The 19,333-nt window shown below is 50.1% G+C and overlaps 1 protein-coding gene across 14 annotated transcripts in view; it reads right to left on the bottom strand.

Annotated features, from left to right (window-relative positions):
• The window catches only part of PBRM1 (polybromo 1), a 338,709-nt gene that overhangs the window by 210,174 nt on the left and 109,202 nt on the right, over positions 1-19,333 (bottom strand). For all 14 annotated transcript variants that reach the window (XM_069206081.1, XM_069206082.1, XM_069206071.1 and 11 more), the window contains exons 13-16: positions 17,588-17,685; positions 14,999-15,275; positions 6,165-6,283; positions 1,935-2,573 (exon numbers count right to left, since the gene is read on the bottom strand). In XM_069206081.1, the coding sequence (XP_069062182.1) occupies positions 1,935-2,573; positions 6,165-6,283; positions 14,999-15,275; positions 17,588-17,685 (1,133 nt within the window). The remainder of the gene's footprint in view (positions 1-1,934; positions 2,574-6,164; positions 6,284-14,998; positions 15,276-17,587; positions 17,686-19,333) is intronic.

Genomic DNA, 19,333 nt, shown 5'->3' with positions numbered 1-19,333 from the left:
CTGCAACCCAGATATATCACTAGGCAACAACTGTCTGCAACCCAGATATATCACCAGGCACCAACTGTCCGCAACCCAGATATATCACCAGGCACCAACTGTCTGCAACCCAGATATATCAGCATGCACCAACTGTCTGCAGCCCAGATATATCACTAGGCACCAACTGACTGCAACCCAGATATATCACCAGGCACCAACTGTCCGCAACCCAGAAATATCACCAGGCACCAACTGACTGCAACCCAGATATATCACCAGGCACCAACTGTCTGCAACCCAGATATATCACTAGGCACCAACTGACTGCAACCCAGATATATCACTAGGCACCAACTGACTGCAACCCAGATATATCACTAGGCACCAACTGTCTGCAGCCCAGATATATCACTAGGCACCAACTGTCTGCAGCCCAGATATATCACTAGGCACCAACTGACTGCAACCCAGATATATCACCGTGCACCAACTGTCCGCAACCCAGATATATCACCAGGCACCAAGTGTCTGCAACCCAGATATATCACCAGGCACCAACTGATTGCAACCCAGATATATCACTAGGCACCAACTGACTGCAACCCAGATATATCACTAGGCACCAACTGTCTGCAGCCCAGATATATCACTAGGCACCAACTGACTGCAGCCCAGATATATCACCAGGCACCAACTGACTGCAACCCAGATATATCACTAGGTACCAACTGTCTGCAACCCAGATATATCACCATGCACCAACTGTCTGCAACCCAGATATATCACTATGCACCAACTGTCTGCAACCCAGATATATCACCAGGCACCAACTATCCGCAATCCAGATATATCACCAGGCACCAACTATCCGCAATCCAGATATATCACCATGCACCAACTGTCTGCAACCCAGATTTATCACCATGCACCAACTGTCTGCAGCCCAGATATATCACTAGGCACCAACTGTCTGCAACCCAGATATATCACTAGGCACCAACTGTCCGCAACCCAGATATATCACTAGGCACCAACTGTCTGCAACCCAGATATATCACCAGGCACCAACTATCCGCAATCCAGATATATCACCATGCACCAACTGTCTGCAACCCAGATTTATCACTAGGCACCAACTGTCTGCAACCCAGATATATCACTAGGCACCAACTGTCCGCAACCTAGATATATCACCATGCACCAACTGTCCGCAACCTAGATACCTGTCCTATCACCCACTGTTTCTATCCTCGTATTTGACCCTGTGCAGCACTCAGCTGTCTAAAGATAGGATTACACTATAGAAATACCATATACATATCAAAGTGACTGCTGCGTATGGAGCTGACTGCACACGGAAGTAGGGGCCAGATGTACCAAAGGATTTTACCCATTCTGTGTCTATGGGAAAAAGCTTTAGTACATATGGCCCTAGGAATCTAAAGCAGTGTAGAAATTGGACGCTACGACGCGGGTGGCAGCTCAGGTGATAGCAGTTTATAATATGGTAGTTTATATTGGGAGTAACACCAGAGGTGGCTGTCCAGGCGCTTAGGGGGGGATGGTAGTTTGGACGAACCAATAACAGTTTACATAAGCAGACTGTAGCACAGATAGGCAAAGGCACTTCAGCTGCTGGATAACAGTCGAGCTCAGAAGTACTGTGTCTCGTAGATATCCATTAAAATTGACATTCAAGTAAACTGCTGCCAGGTGGCAAGAACTGCTCACAATCATTACAATACATTTGCAGTTTATGACAAGAGATTTCAACGACATGACAACACCAAACATTTTCCAGTTAAAACATTTGCACACAGAAGAAACTGCACTGTATTCGTCTTTAAGTCTACGATGACAAACATGGCCAAGAAGGTAAACCTGAAACCAAAGGGTCTGACAGTGAAACATTCAAATCCTACTCTGTGTACGGCCATCCTCGCTCTACTCACCGGTTCATCCTCCGGGCCCTTTCCAAAACCTCAAACATGTGCTCCTGGAACAAGTCTAGCCGTCTGTAACCATTGTTTTCAACATTCCTCCTGATAATGTCAAACGTCAATGGAGGCTTCTTGGGGAACTTGGGGTCCACCGCCGGGATCTCAGCCAAAGAGTCACTATAGCACCGGCCTTCGTCGTCCTGATGGCTCATCACAGACACAAAAAGGTTATGAATGAGTTCCTGTATCAGCAACGTCACGTTGGGGACGTGAGAATCCTCATCCCCTTCAATGTCTCTGCGGGTTTCAAGTAAAATTTTATGTAAGACCAGAGCATCTTTATAGATCAAGGACTCTGGTTCATTGTAAGTGCAAGCGTTATTGAACATCATCACAAAGTCCTCGAACATGGCGTCGATGTCCTGGTACTTGTTGGCCATCATGTGACTCCGAATCTTTTCCATGTCGATGGGCCTTTTAATGGTGACGTAGTAGTCGGGAAGTTCGGAGCGTGAAGGAAGCCTCAGGAAGATGGCACTGAGCCGCCGGCCCCGCGGGTCGGTGTAATTCTTCACCGCTTCATAAACATCATTCAGTTTCTGCTGCATTGGACTGAGGTATTTAGATTTCTTGGGGGAAATGCCACTCTTCCTGCCTGTAGATCCGAAAAGAAAAATAAGTTTAGGACATAAAATCAGAAGGCGGCAGGAGAAACTCTTCTCCCACCTGTACTAAAACCCTCCTATACACCCTGCAGACCCCCTGCCCACCCACACTCAGCCTCTGCATCTGCTAAAGACTCCTCCGCTCGTCAAGAGCGGACACTTCTCTTCCATTTCTCAGGTTATACTTCTGTTCCTTTAAGACCCACGTCCCCTCGATAAGAGGATTCTGCTTCCATTCTCCGCACACTTCTCTCACTAGTCACACAAATGAGCTTCTGTTCACTGCAGAGACTGCATGTGATCTGAGCAGCCCCTCTGTTCTACACTCCACATTCTCAATAGCGGCTCGTTGTTCTATTTGCTGTAAGCATCTGCCCTTATTGGAAGCAAGTCCATCTATTCCTGCTGACTACTCCCTCGAGCTGCTGCTTCTATACAAGAGTCGACCCTTGCTAGGAGCTTTTCTACCCTGCAGACTCCCCTGCCACTTATACATCTGGGAAATGTCATTCCACAAAATAAATAAAATATTGTTAAATATCAAAAATCCATGAAAAAAAGAAGTTTAAGAGCATGAGCACCCCCACCCCCAAAAATATTTAAAGCATATTCTAGCAAAAAAAATGTTCAAAGGCAACCTGCCGCCTTATGAGAGACAGCAGAGGCAGGCCCCCTAAAAGGTTCAGAATGGCTACACTGCCCTACCTTGGAACTGCTTGAATCTGTTCCTCCTCCACTGGTCTCTCCAATAACACACAACCTCTAGAAGTGCTCCATGTTGTTTTATTTTTCATCAACATCACAGCTGCCACAATGTCAGGGGTCATCCAAGATGACCCCTATCGGAGTTTAGGTGCCCTGCTGGTTCACCCAGGGTATCCTGTGACTAGCAGAGTGATTATAGTCTCTCTTAGTTTTTCCTATAGGCCTGGAGGACACTTCCTAACAGCTCTCACTGGACAAAGATCTATTAGAGATCACAACGTGGTCCCACGCAATCCTTATGTCTGGGACACAAATGAATGATGTACTTATTCATATCTGTGTGCGAGGTATGCTTAACAGTTGTATCGCATAATTACCAACACCTTCTCTACACTCCTCCGCTGGGGTGTGGGAATATGGGTCCCTGTGGACGAGAAGTCCAGTCTTAGGTCCAGGGTATACTTTCCCTCCAAAAGTTAAACCCACCCTTCTTTCCCAGCTCCTCTGTTCTGCCAATCTTCCATGGCAACTGGTCCAACACTGAGCCAAACACATACACATGACCAGTCAGAGCTGGTCTCACTGGACCTCTGGGCTTAGAAGTGTGCAAATCTGATCAGTGACATGTACGGGGAGCTCCGCAACGACTAACAAAGTCTACGATCTGTAGAAAGATACAGACGTCTCGTTAGGTCTAGGGTCTCACATTGAACACCAGAGCTCGAAACTCCCCAAAACCCCCAAAACAAATGACCAGTCAGGAGGGGGGCTCACCAGTCAGTCAGGAGGGGGGGGAGGGGAGCTCACCAGTCAGTCAGGAGGGGGGGAGGGGAGCTCACCAGTCGGGGGGGGCTCACCCGTCAGTCAGGAGGGGGGAGGGGAGGGGAGCTCACCAGTCGGGGGGGGCTCACCAGTCAGGAGTGGGGGTGCTCACAAGCCAGGAAGGGGGGGGGGTGCTCACCAGTCAGGAAGGAGGGGGGGGGGCTCAACAGTAACGAGAGGGGGGGGGGGGGCTCAACAGTAACAAGAGGGGGGGGGCTCAACAGTAACAAGAGGGGTGGGGGCTCAACAGTCACAAGAGGGGGGGGGCTCAACAGTCACAAGAGGGGGGGGCTCAACAGTCACAAGAGGGGGGGGCTCAACAGTCACAAGAGGGGGGGGCTCAACAGTCACAAGAGGGGGGGGGCTCAACAGTCACAAGAGGGGGGGGGCTCAACAGTCACAAGAGGGGGGGGGCTCAACAGTCACAAGAGGGGGGGGCTCAACAGTCACAAGAGGGGGGGCTCAACAGTCACAAGAGGGGGGATTCAACAGTCACAAGAGGGGGGGGCTCAACAGTCACAAGAGGGGGGGGCTCAACAGTCACAAGAGGGGGGGGCTCAACAGTCACAAGAGGGGGGGGGCTCAACAGTCACAAGAGGGGGGGGCTCAACAGTCACAAGAGGGGGGGGCTCAACAGTCACAAGAGGGGGGGGCTCAACAGTCACAAGAGGGGGGGGCTCAACAGTCACAAGAGGGGGGGCTCAACAGTCACAAGAGGGGGGGGCTCAACAGTCACAAGAGGGGGGGGCTCAACAGTCACAAGAGGGGGGGGCTCAACAGTCACAAGAGGGGGGGGCTCAACAGTCACAAGAGGGGGGGGCTCAACAGTCACAAGAGGGGGGGCTCAACAGTCACAAGAGGGGGGGGGCTCAACAGTCACAAGAGGGGGGGGGCTCAACAGTCACAAGAGGGGGGGCTCAACAGTCACAAGAGGGGGGGGCTCAACAGTCACAAGAGGGGGGGGCTCAACAGTCACAAGAGGGGGGGGGCTCAACAGTCACAAGAGGGGGGGGGCTCAACAGTCACAAGAGGGGGGGGGCTCAACAGTCACAAGAGGGGGGGCTCAACAGTCACAAGAGGGGGGGCTCAACAGTCACAAGAGGGGGGGGCTCAACAGTCACAAGAGGGGGGGGCTCAACAGTCACAAGAGGGGGGGGCTCAACAGTCACAAGAGGGGGGGGCTCAACAGTCACAAGAGGGGGGGGCTCAACAGTCACAAGAGGGGGGGGCTCAACAGTCACAAGGGGGGGGGGCTCAACAGTCACAAGGGGGGGGGGCTCAACAGTCACAAGGGGGGGGGGCTCAACAGTCACAAGGGGGGGGCTCAACAGTCACAAGGGGGGGGCTCAACAGTCACAAGGGGGGGGGCTCAACAGTCACAAGGGGGGGGCTCAACAGTCGGGGGATGCTCCCCAGTCGGGGGGGGCACTCATTAAGGAGGGGGGCTCACAAGTTGTGGACGATCACCAGTTTGGGGGGGGGGGGGTGGTTGCTCACCAGTCAGAAGGGGTTGGGGGCTCTCACCAATCAGAAAGGGGGGCTCGCACAGGTCAGAAAGGGAAAGCGCTCTCACCAGAGGGGGGGGGAGCTCACTAATCAGAAGGGGCTCTCATCAGTAAGAGGTGGTCTCACCAGTCAGAAGAGAGGGAGGGGGTCTCAGCATTCGGGGGTAGATTTCACAATTTGGGGTGATTCTCACCAGTCAGAGGGAGGGCTCACCACCTCTCCTGTTAAATCTTTGATTTCCTTCCAGCAGAGGTGTGCTGGTTATGGGCAAGCCACGCTGAGGGGCGAAGCTCGGCTGAACACATTGGATGCAGCTGCCCACAGGAGGAGGCTAAAGCTGTTAAGTGGCTGCACCCACAGAGAATTAGGCCACCAAGTGGCACTGCATAATGTAAGAGCCTTTAAAGCAATCAAGTGCATCATTTATGCGAGCATCAAACATGACACGAAGTAAGAATTCTGTCTAAAACACCCAACAAGCAACTTGATTGAACTTCTTGAAAGACCCCAGCAGCGAGGGTCTGCTGAGTTCACAGCTGCATACATGCCTTCCTTGCTTATCTTCAGCTTGGGAGAGGCCACGTCATCGTCCTCGGGGACAGGTCCCAGTTCTTTCCGTTTATCTTTCAGGACTTTCTCCAGCAAGTAAGAGTCGTTGTACACCTGCAGATTGTAACATCAAAAGGGAATTAGGAAGCACTCTTTATAAGCAGCTGGACTGAAATCATGCAACCACTTTATCGAGCTCAAGAAAACGGACTCAATTCTATGATTAAAAACCGCGGGATCAGAAGGACAAAGGCATTTACTGACTACCAGTGAGTTTGATAACAATTAACACCTGGTGTTCGGCATCAGGAAGCCCACAGGTGACTGTGTGCTTAAAAATACACTTTACGGCGAGGCCATTCCTTGGCTATGGGGCAGGTCCTCTGTGGGCACAATCTAAAGACGGCTGCTCCAGGACTACAATATTAGTTTTCTACGACTGGACAGTCACATTACTCATTTGGGCCACTCGAGTCTATTGGGCGGTGCTGACCAGGGGTGCAGCTTTTCACTTGGAAGTGGAGGGGGACATGTACCATATCAAGTCAGACGTGTCGCTCCAATGCTGAACTGTTATTTACCATCTTTTTTTAACATTTCATTTTCCACTTCCTTCCTCTCGGTTTTTAGGTTTCATCTGACAACACGGCTGTTGTCTCACCTCAGGGGAGCAACAGAAAAAGCGCTTTCAGCATCACTAATGGCAGCCCCAGATGTTGAAAGCCCCAAGCTGGGTGGAAGTTGTGTGCGTCCCCTGGAGGGGAGTGCCTGTATTGCATTTTCCAACCTTTGGGTAAGCTCATGCTTTACACACCATAACAAAGCTGGTTCTAGTAGGTATGATCTGTATATTATGAAAAGTTACAGCATAGCTTGTCTGCACACTTCACCATCAGGACACGGGCAGGTGGGATACAGGTTGACACAGCCGGGTGCACGCACCTGATCCCACGCTGGATGTTTGAAGGGTACGCTGGACCTTAGGACACAAGGGGGTTGTATACAGGTGGTGACAGGCAGGTGCACACATCTGGTCCCATGCTGGATGTTTGAAGGGTACGCTGGACCTTAGGACAAGCGGGTGGGATACAGGTGGACACAGGCAGGTGCACACATCTGATCCCAGGCTGGATGTTTGAAGGGTACGCTGGACCTTAGGACACAAGGGGGTTGGATACAGGTGGACACAGCCAGGTGCACGCACCTGATCCCACGCTGGATGTTTGAAGGGTACGCTGGACCTTAGGACAGAAGTGGGTGGGATACAGGTGGGGACAGGCAGGTGCACACACCTAATCCTACGCTGGATGTCTGAAGGGTACGCTGGACCTTAGGACACAAGGGGGTTGGATGCAGGTGGACACAGGCAGGTGCACGCATCTGATCCCAGGCTGGATGTTTGAAGGGTACGCTGGACCTTAGGACACAAGGGGGTTGGATACATGTGGACAAAGGCAGATGCATGCATCTGATCCCGTGCTGGATGTTTGAAGGGTACGCTGGACCTTCAGGACACAAGCAGGTGGGATACAGGTGGTGACAGGCAGGTGCACACATCTGGTCCCATGCTGGATGTTTGAAGGGTACACAGGACCTTAGGACACAAGGGGGTTGTATACAGGTGGTGACAGGCAGGTGCACACATCTGGTCCAATGCTGGATGTTTGAAGGGTACGCTGGACCTTCAGGACACAAGTGGGTGGGATACAGGCGGACACAGCCAGGTGCAGACATCTGATCCCAGGCTGGATGTTTGAAGGGTACGCTGGACCTTCAGGACACAAGGTGGTGGGATACAGGCGGACACAGCCAGGTGCACACATCTGATCCCAGGCTGGATTTTGAAGGGTACGCTGGACCTTCAGGACACCAGCAGTTGGGATACAGGTGGACACAGACAGGTGGATGCATCTGATCCCATGCTGGACATTTCAATGCTCATCGTGCATGGGCCTTCAGGACACGAGCGGGTGGGATACGGGTGGTGACAGGCAGGTGCACACATTTGATCCCAGGCTGCATGTTTGAAGGGTACGCTGGACCTTCAGGACACAAGGGGGTGGGACACAGGTGGACACAGACAGGTGCATGCATCTGATCCCATGCTGGACATCTCAATGCTCATCGTGCATGGGCCTTCAGGACATGAGGGGGTGGGATACGGGTGGTGACAGCCAGGTGCAGACATCTGATCCCAGGCTGGATGTTTGAAGGGTACGCTGGACCTTCAGGACAAGGGGGTGGGATACAGGGGGACACAGCCAGGTGCAGACATCTGATCCCAGGCTGGATGTTTGAAGGGTACGCTGGACCTTCAGGACAAGGGGGTGGGATACAGGCGGACACAGCCAGGTGCACACATCTGATCCCAGGCTGGATGTTTGAAGGGTACGCTGGACCTTCAGGACACAACGGGGTGGGATACAGGCGGACACAGACAGGTTCATGCATCTGATCCCACGCTGGACATCTCAATGCTCATTGTGCATGGGCCTTCAGGACATGAGGGGGTGGGATACAGGTGGCACACCAGCAGGTGTATTGTTAAGGAAGGTTCAAGCTCGCCAATTTTTTCACTGACTGGTATCAAATTTTCTCCATGTCCCAGATGTTGATGATTCCCCTCTGTAGCTATGCAGCAGTGCTCATGTGGTTCCTGAGCAACTTAAAATCTGTCGGGATAACCTCCAAATGAATCTTCCTGTCAACTAGGCTATGGGCGGATCTTCAATGAGCTGCTCCAATACATTTTCTTGGGTCCAGGGGCAGTCAGTGGCTACTAGGCAATACGATGTGTGGGCGCTGTCATGTACCACTGGTGTCCCCGGGGCATCGACACTACTGCACTCCTTCTGAACACCGAAGGCATCATCTTAGTGCTCCTGACTATGGGGTTAGCTACGTCCAGCAGCTCAGGCTCACTGCAGGTGGTGGTAGGTGCAAGGTACTCTTCACACGATAAAGTAAACTACACACTTAGTGCTAGTACTTCTATGAAGTAAGTTAATCATCTTTTTACTGGGATTTTTTTTTAACAGAGAAATTAACATACATTGGAAACCTTTCTACGTCCAACACACCAGCCCAAGTATTATCACAGCCTTCACATGCTACAGAATAGAAAAGAAAAAAAAAAACGGGGCATGCAGTGAATGTTTTTGAAAGTGTCAAAATGGTTGAACCCCGTGGTAAGTCCCCGGTGTGAGGTTCAAGCTGTTTCCACTTTTCAGTCTGCCATCTATTCTATTGTCTTTTGCATTGGATGCAAAGCTACACAAATCTGTAGGTCCAAGGACAAGCACCTTATAAACAAAATCAAAAATTCTTTCACTTAAAAACCCACTACAGCACCTGACTCTGTTGCCGCCCTTACGCCTGTGCTGTGCAGGCACTGAAAGGTTTCAGGGCTGAAAATCAACATTGCTAAATCCCAGATACTAAACCGGACATTCCCAGCACCTCAGGCAGCAGAGCTAGAAACTAAATTGTGAAGAAGCGATCAAACCTCTTCTTTGAGCAGTTTTATGTGCTCTGCTGAGAGTCTGTTTGTAGGGTGGTACCGCGAGAGGTGTGGTAGTTGGCACCAGACAGACACCATGGTGTATGATGTCCAGCATCTACTGCTCAGAGGTGATCTTGCACCAAGTGGGGAAAGACCCCTTGCCAAAGCCCCAACAATTGTTATGTGATCGGGGGGGGGAAAGGGAGGGTGTAGTGATTGTGGCTGGGGTTGTTTTTGGGGAGGGGCCCTTGTTTCTACCTCTGCAGTTATTACTCCAATAGGTGCCTCTGGAAAAACCTCTACCTAAGGGTGATGGGCCTGTGGGCAATTGCACACTGTTGCGGTTTCATGAAAGGTCTGTTTTAAGTCTCCACAGAGGGGAGTGCAGCAAACGGAAGTGTGGAAAGTGGGTGTTTAAAGTGCACCCACAGCATTTGCTGTCTCCATAGCTTGTTTCATCTTTTCAACGATTTGGTGCACCTGGGGCCCTGAAAGATGTAGGCCATCAAGAGGAAGGGCCATCAAGTTCTGCTCTACCTCAGGGTTGAACTCCGGTATGGGCAGCCATGCATGGCATCCGAAGAGGAGGCTGGAGCTGATGCCCCGAGCACCAGTGTCAGCAGCATCAAGACATCATCGTATGGTGGTGGTCGAAATTTATTTCCCTTCAGAAACCAACTCACGGCCTCTTTTCCTGTGTTCTCCAGGGAGGTACTGAAGGAGCTCCTCCATTTCATGCCAAGTGGCTTTCTCGTATCTGCCCAAGAGATTTACAGAACTGACAATGCGCCGTCACTCTTTGTCCCAAGGCGTCTAGTCTTTTACTTTCTTTATCAGGCTGGGGCCTCTCCGGTTCTTTGGGAGTTCACCTTTTCATTGTATATATGGCAGTTCTAAATGGGCAGGCGATGATATGGCCAATATATAACTGCCATATCTCTTCTTGGGGCCGTTTCGTTGCTAGTGGACTAGGTGCCGAAGGCTGGCACCAATGGTGGTCTTAGTACCAATGGTTTCGCCTCTGACGATTTACTCAATGCAGAGCCTGTCGCGGCAAAAGAGGGCAGAGCCAGCGGGCTTTTTTTTTTTTTTTCCTTTTTCGGCACAGAGCCGGTGCTGCGCCTTGTGGTCGAAGTCGATGGCCTATGCCTACCATGACCCGAGGGCAGCAGCGACCCTGAAGGCCTGCTGCTGATGTTCCTGTGTGGCTATGCACCCTTTTGTGGAGGCCTGCTAGCTGTGCCGAAGAGGGGAATGGTGCGTTGTCAAGCTGTTGAGCTGCTGGAAGGTCTTTCATCTCCAGGTCAGAGCTAACACTGTCCTCTGGTGAGAAAACCTCCACGTCGGCTGCAGACACCCCTGCGTGGTATTCTTCAAGCCCATACGGTACCAGCTCATTGGAACTTCTTTCCTGTTGATCTCAGTCTGACTTCGGACCATGCCAGGTTCTGGAAGCGATTGAAGACCTGGTTATTCCTCTTACAATTGCTGTAAGGAAATGCCTTCCTTGGAATGGTTACCCCCTGACTTTTTGCCTTTTGTTGATGCCAGTTATGGATGAAAGTGTGCTGGGACCCTGCTAACCAGGTCCCAGCACCAGTGTTCTTTCCCTAAACTGTACCCTTGTTCCCACAATTGGCACAGCCCTGGCACCCAGATAAGTCCCTTGTAAATGGTACCCCTGGTACCAAGGGCCCTGTTGCCAGGGAAGGCCTCCAAGGGCTGCAACATGTCTTATGCCACCCTGGGGACCACTCACTCAGCACATGCACGCTGCCTCACAGCTTGTGTGCGCTGTTGGGGAGAAAATGCCTAAGTCGACATGGCACTCCCCTCAGAGTGCCATGCCCACCTCACACTGCCTGGGCATGGGTAAGTCACCCCTCAAGCAGGCCTTACAGCCCTAAAGCAGGGTGCACTATACCACAGGTGAGGGCATAGTTGCATGAGCACTATGCCCCTACAGTGTCTAAGCAAAACCTTAGACATTGTAAGTGCAGGGTAGCCATAAAGAGTATATGGTCTGGGAGTAGGCCAATTATGAACTCCACAGTTCTATAATGGCTACACTGAAATCTGGGAAGTTTGGTATCAAACTTCTCAGCACAATAAAAGCACATGGATGCCAGTGTCGGATTTATTGTAGCATACACCCAGAGGGCATCTTCGAGATGCCCCCTGAATACCAGTTCGACTCCTAGTGCTAGGCTGACTAGTTTCTGCCAGCCTGCCACAACCAGACGAGTTTCTGGCCACATGGGGTGAGTGTCTTTGTCACTCTGTGGCCAGGAACAAAGCCTGTACTGGTTGGAAGTGCTTCTCACCTCCCCCTGATGGGACTGTAACACCTAGAGGTGAGCCTCAAAGGCTCATGCCTTTTGTTACAGCACCCCAAGGTATCCGGCTAGTGGAGATGCCCGCCCCTCCGGCCACTGCCCCCACTTTTGGCGGCAAGGCTGGAGGAGATAATGAGAAAAACAAGAAGGAATCACCTACCAGTCAGGACAGCCCCTAAGGTGTCCTGAGCTGAGGTGACCACTGCCTTTAGAAATATTCCATCTTGAGGATTCCCCCAAAAGGAATAGGGATATGCCCCCCTCCCCTCAGGGAGGAGGCACAAAGAGGGTGTAGCCACCCTCCAAGACAGTCGCTGTTAGCTAGTGCCCCCCCCGACCTAAAACACCCCCCTAAATTTAGTATTTAGGGGTGACGCTGAACCCAGGAAATCAGATTCCTGCAACCTACAACAAGGAGGACTGCTGACCTGAAAGCCCCCGCAGAGACAATGGAGACGAGAACTGGCTTGGCCCCAGCCCTACAGGCCTGTCTCCAGGCTCAAAGAACCTGCACAGCTCCGCATCCGACAGGGACCAGAGACCTCTGAGGACTGCCCTGAACCCGAAGGACTAAAACTCCAGAGAACAGTTGCACTGTTCAAAACCTGCAACAACTTTGCAACAAAGAAGCAACTTTTAAAGAACTCTCTCTTCCCGCCAGAAGCGTGAGACTTCACACTCTGCACCCGCCCCCCCTGGCTCGAGTTCAGGAGAACCAACACCGCAGAGAGGACTCCCAGGTGACTACGATGATGTGGGCACCCTGAGTCGACCTCCCTGCACCCCCACAGCGACACCTGCAGAGAGGATCCAGAGGCTCCCTCTGACCGCGACTGCCTGGTAACAAAGGAACCGACGCCTGGACCAAGCACTGCACCCGCAGCCCCCAGGACCGAGAGGAACCACCTACCAGTGCAGAGTGACCAGCAGGCGGCCCTCATCCTAGCCCAGTTGGTGGTTAGCCCGAGAAGCCCCTCTGTGCAATGTCTGCATTGCATAAGTGACCCCAGGGTCCCTCCATTGCTTTCAATAGCAACCCGACGCCTATTTTGCCTACTGCACCTGGCCGCCCCTGTGCTGCTGAGGGTGTGTTTTGTGGGCTTGTGTGTGCCCCCCAAGTGCTCTACAAGACCCACGTGGTCTGCTCCCCAAGGACGCAGGTACTTACCTGTTGGTAGACTGGAACCGTAGCACCCCTGTTCTCCATAAGCCCCTGTGTTTTGGGCCCTCCTTTGACCTCTGCACCTGACCGGCCCTGTGTTGCTGGTGCTGTGGCTTTGGGGTTGCCTTGAACCCCCATCGGTGGGCTGCCTATGCCCAGGAGACAGACTGTGTAAGTGCTTTACTTACCTGAGAAACTTAACCAAACTTACCTCCCCCAGGAACTGTTGATTTTTGCACTGTCCACTTTTAAAATAGCTTATTGCCATTTTAACCTAAACTGTGTGTACTACTGTTTTAATCCGAAGTTCTATACTTACCTGTGTTAAGTACCTTGCATTTTATGTACTTACCTCAAACTTGAATCTTGTGGTTCTAAAATAAATTAAGAAAATATATTTTTCTATATAAAAACTATTGGCTAAGAGAGTGTGTCTCATGTATTGCTGTGTGTGTTCAACAAATGCTTAACACTACCCTCTGATAAGCCTACTACTCGACCACACTACCACAAAATAGAGCATTAGAATTATCTAATTTTGCCACTATCATACCTCTAAGGGGAACCCTTGGACTCTGTGCACACTATCTCACACTTTAATATATACAGGGCAAACTCACTACAATTGTGTATGAATTGACTGCAGGGTAGCACGTGTTCTAGTGCCGTGATATCCTTGAGGGGGATGAGTGATGTGCTCTATAAAATCAACTAAACTAAACTCTTCAGTGACGAAGAGGTCCACAGGTTCTTCGCCGCTACTCCCTGACATCTCCAAGCATCTGGCCCGACAGTCACAGAGGGTCTTCTTCAAACTGAAGGAGCTGCAAGGAAACTCATTATGCTTGGGCGTTACAGACCTGATGGAGGTCGGTCCGTGGATATTTTGAGTGGGATCGAAGACAATACCTCAAAGGCGTTTGTTTCATCCTCGTGACATAGTACGGAACCAGCCGGAAAGGCAGAGAAAAAGGTCCTGGAGGGCGATGCGCCACATGGAGGCAAAATCGACCCGAAAATTGCCCAGGTGCAGCTGGAATCGTCGACCGAGTATGGAAGGGAAAAGGGATAAGCATTCGAAAACAATAGCAACAGTTAGAAATTACTGCAGGAACCAATAAGACCTACAGACGACAGTCTGGAACCAGAGCACATGTCTGAACCAGACAGCGAAAAGAAAACAACCTGACAATGGAGCTGATGGCCACGAACATTATCAGCTAGAGTCGTCGTCACTAAACCCCATGACGCAAAAGACTTCTCTGAAGGGTTAAAGCCAAGGGAAACTCTTCTCCCTGGTGGTTGTTAAACTTCACTGGAGGCACGGACTCTGTTCAGATACTACAAACCATGAGCCCAAAGATCTTTCCATCAACTCTAATGTCTCTAACAGAGATCTGCTTTCAAGTGTTCCTGGTCTAGCCAACGTTTGCTCAGCCCCTCTAGTTTCACTCAGCCTGTTCAGTTAAATCTACCACGGTCTGTCCCTTCCGAGTCTATACTTATATGTTAATCTCAAACACAGGCAGAAATGTACCAAAGCTGCACTTCCATCTGGACTGTAAACGTTCAAACAGCAGATACAAATATTATGGGTACCCGACACTGCACACTTATGATTGGCCTGGGGACAATTAAAAGCAGTATGTACTTCACATCCCAATACTGTCCTGAAAAACAATCACAACACAAATATAGCAATAGAAATGGTCTCTAATACCAAATCATTGTTTCAGTTAATGACTGTAATCACCGCTGGGTAACAAATTAAAGTACAAGGAATGTAGCTTTCGGATGCTCGGTTTCTTGTTGCGTCAAACAAAGCATACCTGACAACCCTCTTCATTGTAGTGCCTGGCATTCCGAAACATTAACCTCATGTCGTCAATCATGTTGTCCTCACTCGAGTATTTGTTGTTTCGGATGTTGTGCTCAATAGTTTTCAAATCCATGGGCTCGGAGATGACTTTATAGTAATCGGGATAGTCTTTCTTGGACGGTTTGACCATAAACAAATCACACAGCCTCCTGCCGGATGCAGGATCTCGAGCTTCTAGGACAACGTTGAACAAGATCTTCATCCGTTGTTTCCTCACGTTCTTCATACTGTTGGAAAATAAAAGCAAAGCATTGGTTAATCCCCCGGAATATCATTTCACACTTTGGTCCCGGAATTAGAAATTACATGTTACTACCGCTGTCTGCAACATATTGTTTGACAGGACCCTCGGCTGAGAGTGACCTGTGACCTGTACCTGCGGGTACCCTGCTGATTCCAAGGCGATGTAACCACAAGGAGATGATGTAAACGTAGCAGGATTGATCCCTGATCAGTGTTAGCAATATCCCAGTCAGCCACACCTTTCTAGCTTTATCAGTTTAACCAATTAGAAATATACAGTCACAGATCAATTTTTCAATAGTTGGTGAAAACCATTTTAAATGTGTGCTCTCTGATAGACTGCAAAATCTCAGTTATCAAACACAGAGAGATCTACAGCCTCTGCACCCGCTTTTAGCCTTTCCACATAGGATAAGTTGGATGGTGGATCCCTGGATGGTGGGTGTATGAAGATTGTGCCAAACTACAGCTCTCGTCAGCTTCCGTCATCATGCTTGCCCCATTATCAAATGAACCGGCAATTGTGTCTGCCAGTGCTGCAACCAGCCAGCGCCTACCAACACGTCACAAATGAGCTGTCCCTCTTTGGGAGATTCTCCAGGTGGAAGATCGCATCTTGGGACCGAATGTCCCTGAATGCTTTCCGGAGGGGCTCCAGTATCATCTTCCTCCTACGCTTCCTGGCTGACATTTGGAAATAGCAGGACCTCTGCCGAATATAATGTCCATGCTTCTTAGATTCAGGCAGGGTCCCATTCGTTGACTCTCCAGCTTTAAGCAAGACCATGACTAGTTCCTCAGTCTGCCCAGACCCCACACAACGGCAGCTCTCTGCCTCCATTTTGGGCTCTCTTTGCAGAGGGCTGACTGATCTGCAAGCCAACGTGGGATAAATATCTTAAGGTCATCGAATTCAGCTACCCTTGGAAAGGGAAGCATCCGTAGTCTTGAGGAACCATTTTCCTTTTTTTATTCTCTCCATGACTGCTTTTAATTGTGTATTCTCTTTTGTCAGGACCTGGTTCAGACTGTTTACTGCTATGAACTTCACAGCTCTGTAGGGATGCGATCTGCTGCTTTCTGTAGCTCCTTCCAATTTGGTTAGCTAAGAACCCAATCCGCACCTCTTCCCTGATCAGCCCTGTTCCTTCCACAACAGTGATTTCTACCCCATGAAGCATTCTTCTAGCCCACCCTTAAAACCAACTGTTTTTCTTTGTTCAATGTGCAGCACGCCACTGCTCTTAGGCACTCTGTAAATACTGATTTAAAAAAATCTAACTATTGTAACTTCACGCCAATGATGCATTATCTTAAAAGGAGATTTATGGAGACTGAAGACCCACTTGAGTGTCGTATTTATGGAAAAGATGTTCAGCCTCTTTTAAATATTTTCATTGTTTACATCAATGCCTTAAGAACTAATAATTAAAGTATACGCTCTTAGTGCCGAAAGATTCACCTATGGATATCACACGACATCTTTACCAGAGATAAAGCAGTAGGACATGGCCATGGACAATACATGGCAAAGGTGCTCAGGTGGAGGGTGGATGCAAGAGTTTGGTTAAGGACAAGACACTGGCAAAGATTGGAATTATCGGTGCCAAAGCCCTCAAACTTTCGCTCTCTCTGGAGAAATATCTGTTTTCAAAGAAAAGAGTGTTCTCAACCTTAAACCAGTTTAAAAATCAAAGTACAAAATTAAAACTCCTCTTGCCCGCTCCAGAGACGGCCATTGCTGAGCATTGATCTTAGCGCAGTTGGAACAAAGTAAACTGAGCGCCCCAAGGCGCTCACTCTTTCCCACAAACAACGTATGAAGAGGGATCAGCAGTAATCCGTGCTTGGAACTGGCCTCACCTTAGATAACAAAAGTAAATGACATCCCCCAAACTGCAGAGGATGTGACAGCAACACACACCCTTTCAAAGAACCAATCACTCCAAGAGCAGCAGGCACCAGCGCACCAGACAGGGAAACGGGTCTTCTCTCTTTAACGGACATGATGGGTTTCTTCCACTGCTATGGGGACATCCTGAGGTGCCCCACGGACAGCTTGAGTGTACTCCGATGCAACTGGCAGACTCCTGAGCAGCCTTTATCACCCAATGCTAACAGCTGGGTTGAGAAGATCTGCTTCTGTACAGTGTCTGAAAGAGCCGGGAAGCACCAACCGAAAACACTGGTGCTGTACTACACACAGGCAGCAATAAACACATGCACCCCTTTGTACTCATTCATTGAACATACCAAGCCAGTCCGCGAGGCACCAGCTGTAGGCAGAAGCCCCTACCTTTTCCTTTTCGCACTGCCGGTGTCAGATGTGGCAGATGACATCATGCTGTCTTCGTCCTCCACCTCGGCTCTCCTGGCCAGCTCCTTCTTCCGCGTCTGAAAGAGCAAATCCCTAGAGTCAGAGGCTTTCTGACGAACGGCCTTCGGCTACATGAATATTAAACAGCTGCACGGTTCAGGTTCACCCGAAGATAACGCCTAGTGCGGCTGCAAGAAAATGATGCAAAGCACTCCCAGAGCAACAAGACTGGAGAAATTAATATGAGTGTGAAGGACTTTCATCAAAATGGATACAAACAAAGGACCCGTTTCATGAAATGTCTGACATTACAAAGGGAGCGCAGCACCCGCATCCTCACAGCTGGCGCCATTACAAAAAGACAAGCTCTCGACTCCTGTATACTCCATTTAAATATTTGAATTGGCAAACATTAACTTCAGCCTTGTCACAGCACATTGGTCTTACTCAACTGGCCAACGCTAGCACACCCCTGCTCCTTTTCATAAGAATCACATTTCTCAAGGACATCTCTACTCCTCCTTTATGAGTTTTGAAGGCCAATCCCAGTGTCCTGGGCAGATGAGATAATCAGAGACTGCATCCATGCTCATCAGTTGTGGACTTGGCCCCCCTGAAGTTAGCTCAGCGCCCTTAAAATGCACAATGCATTTAAAGGGAGATTGTTTTTATTTTGGAGTGAAGCGCACTTCTAGGAGCACTAGAGAAAGAGACCAGACCCGCACACAAGGGCCAGTTACCCCTTCAAGGGTCTGGGTCTTCAAAGAGCTCGGAGTCTAAAGGGCTGAAATGTGTAGAGCAAATGAAAGCTCTTGAAAAGCACCTTAATGTCCGAGTAGAAGAGCGTCGCTGCTTAAACTGCAAATATTAGAACAGAGGAATACACACGCAGGTTATTTTTCAGATCCACAAACAATGAACTCAGTTCTTCCCAAGGGAAAGGGATTGTCACAGAGTACGGGAGGTGCCTAATTACAGAGCTGGAATTAGAGCGCACAGAGGCGGCTCCAGGTAGATGGCAGCAGAGGGAGGGGTAGAGGTCCTTCGAGACTCGCCCGCCTCTCAACAGGCCCATTCAGCTCAATGCTCCCCCCGTGCGGGGCCGATGGCAGCTCCCCAGAACACGCCATGTTTCATCAGACGTCTCCTTCCCTCAATATCACCGCAGAGCCACACCCTCAGCTTAACAAGAAGCATCTCAGTGACACTTTCCAACCGCTTGGTCTCTGCCTCAAGGGCTCTTCCATTTTCAATTCCACACCAGGGGGAGCAGGAAATTCAAGTCCAGCATCTCCCGCAGTTAACCCAGCTTCCCACAATTCAATCCTTTCCCGTCCAGCCTTTCGATCTCACACCAATGAGTGCAGGCAGCTGCCATTTTGGCTTCTCCTTCTGCCTGCATCACTGCCCTTCGGTCCACTTCTCCTACCTTTGGTGTCCCTCCCCATAGAGCGGTGCCGTCTCCTCTAAAGAGACAATGTCAAAGCACTCGGTGGAGGATGTCCCTTTTCAGTTTGATTTTCAGTTCTCTGCATCCTTGTCCCAATCCCTGCCATCCATTAGTTCTCATACTCCAGCAGTTCGATGATGCACCAAGGAGCACAGCGATATGTGACTGTGGCTGTCTGGGGCTGAACACTATCCCTTGAGTCTCCTACTGCATAGACCTGCACAGGCAGCAGTTTGTCCCACTTGTCCCTGCCCTCTGCTGGAGTTGTCCAGTGC

The sequence above is a fragment of the Pleurodeles waltl genome, chromosome 9 (genome assembly GCF_031143425.1).
Source record: "Pleurodeles waltl isolate 20211129_DDA chromosome 9, aPleWal1.hap1.20221129, whole genome shotgun sequence".
Classification (NCBI taxonomy): Eukaryota; Metazoa; Chordata; class Amphibia; order Caudata; family Salamandridae; genus Pleurodeles; species Pleurodeles waltl.
The sequence above is the reverse complement of the archived record's forward strand: the minus strand, read 5'-3'. Positions and strand labels throughout refer to the sequence as shown.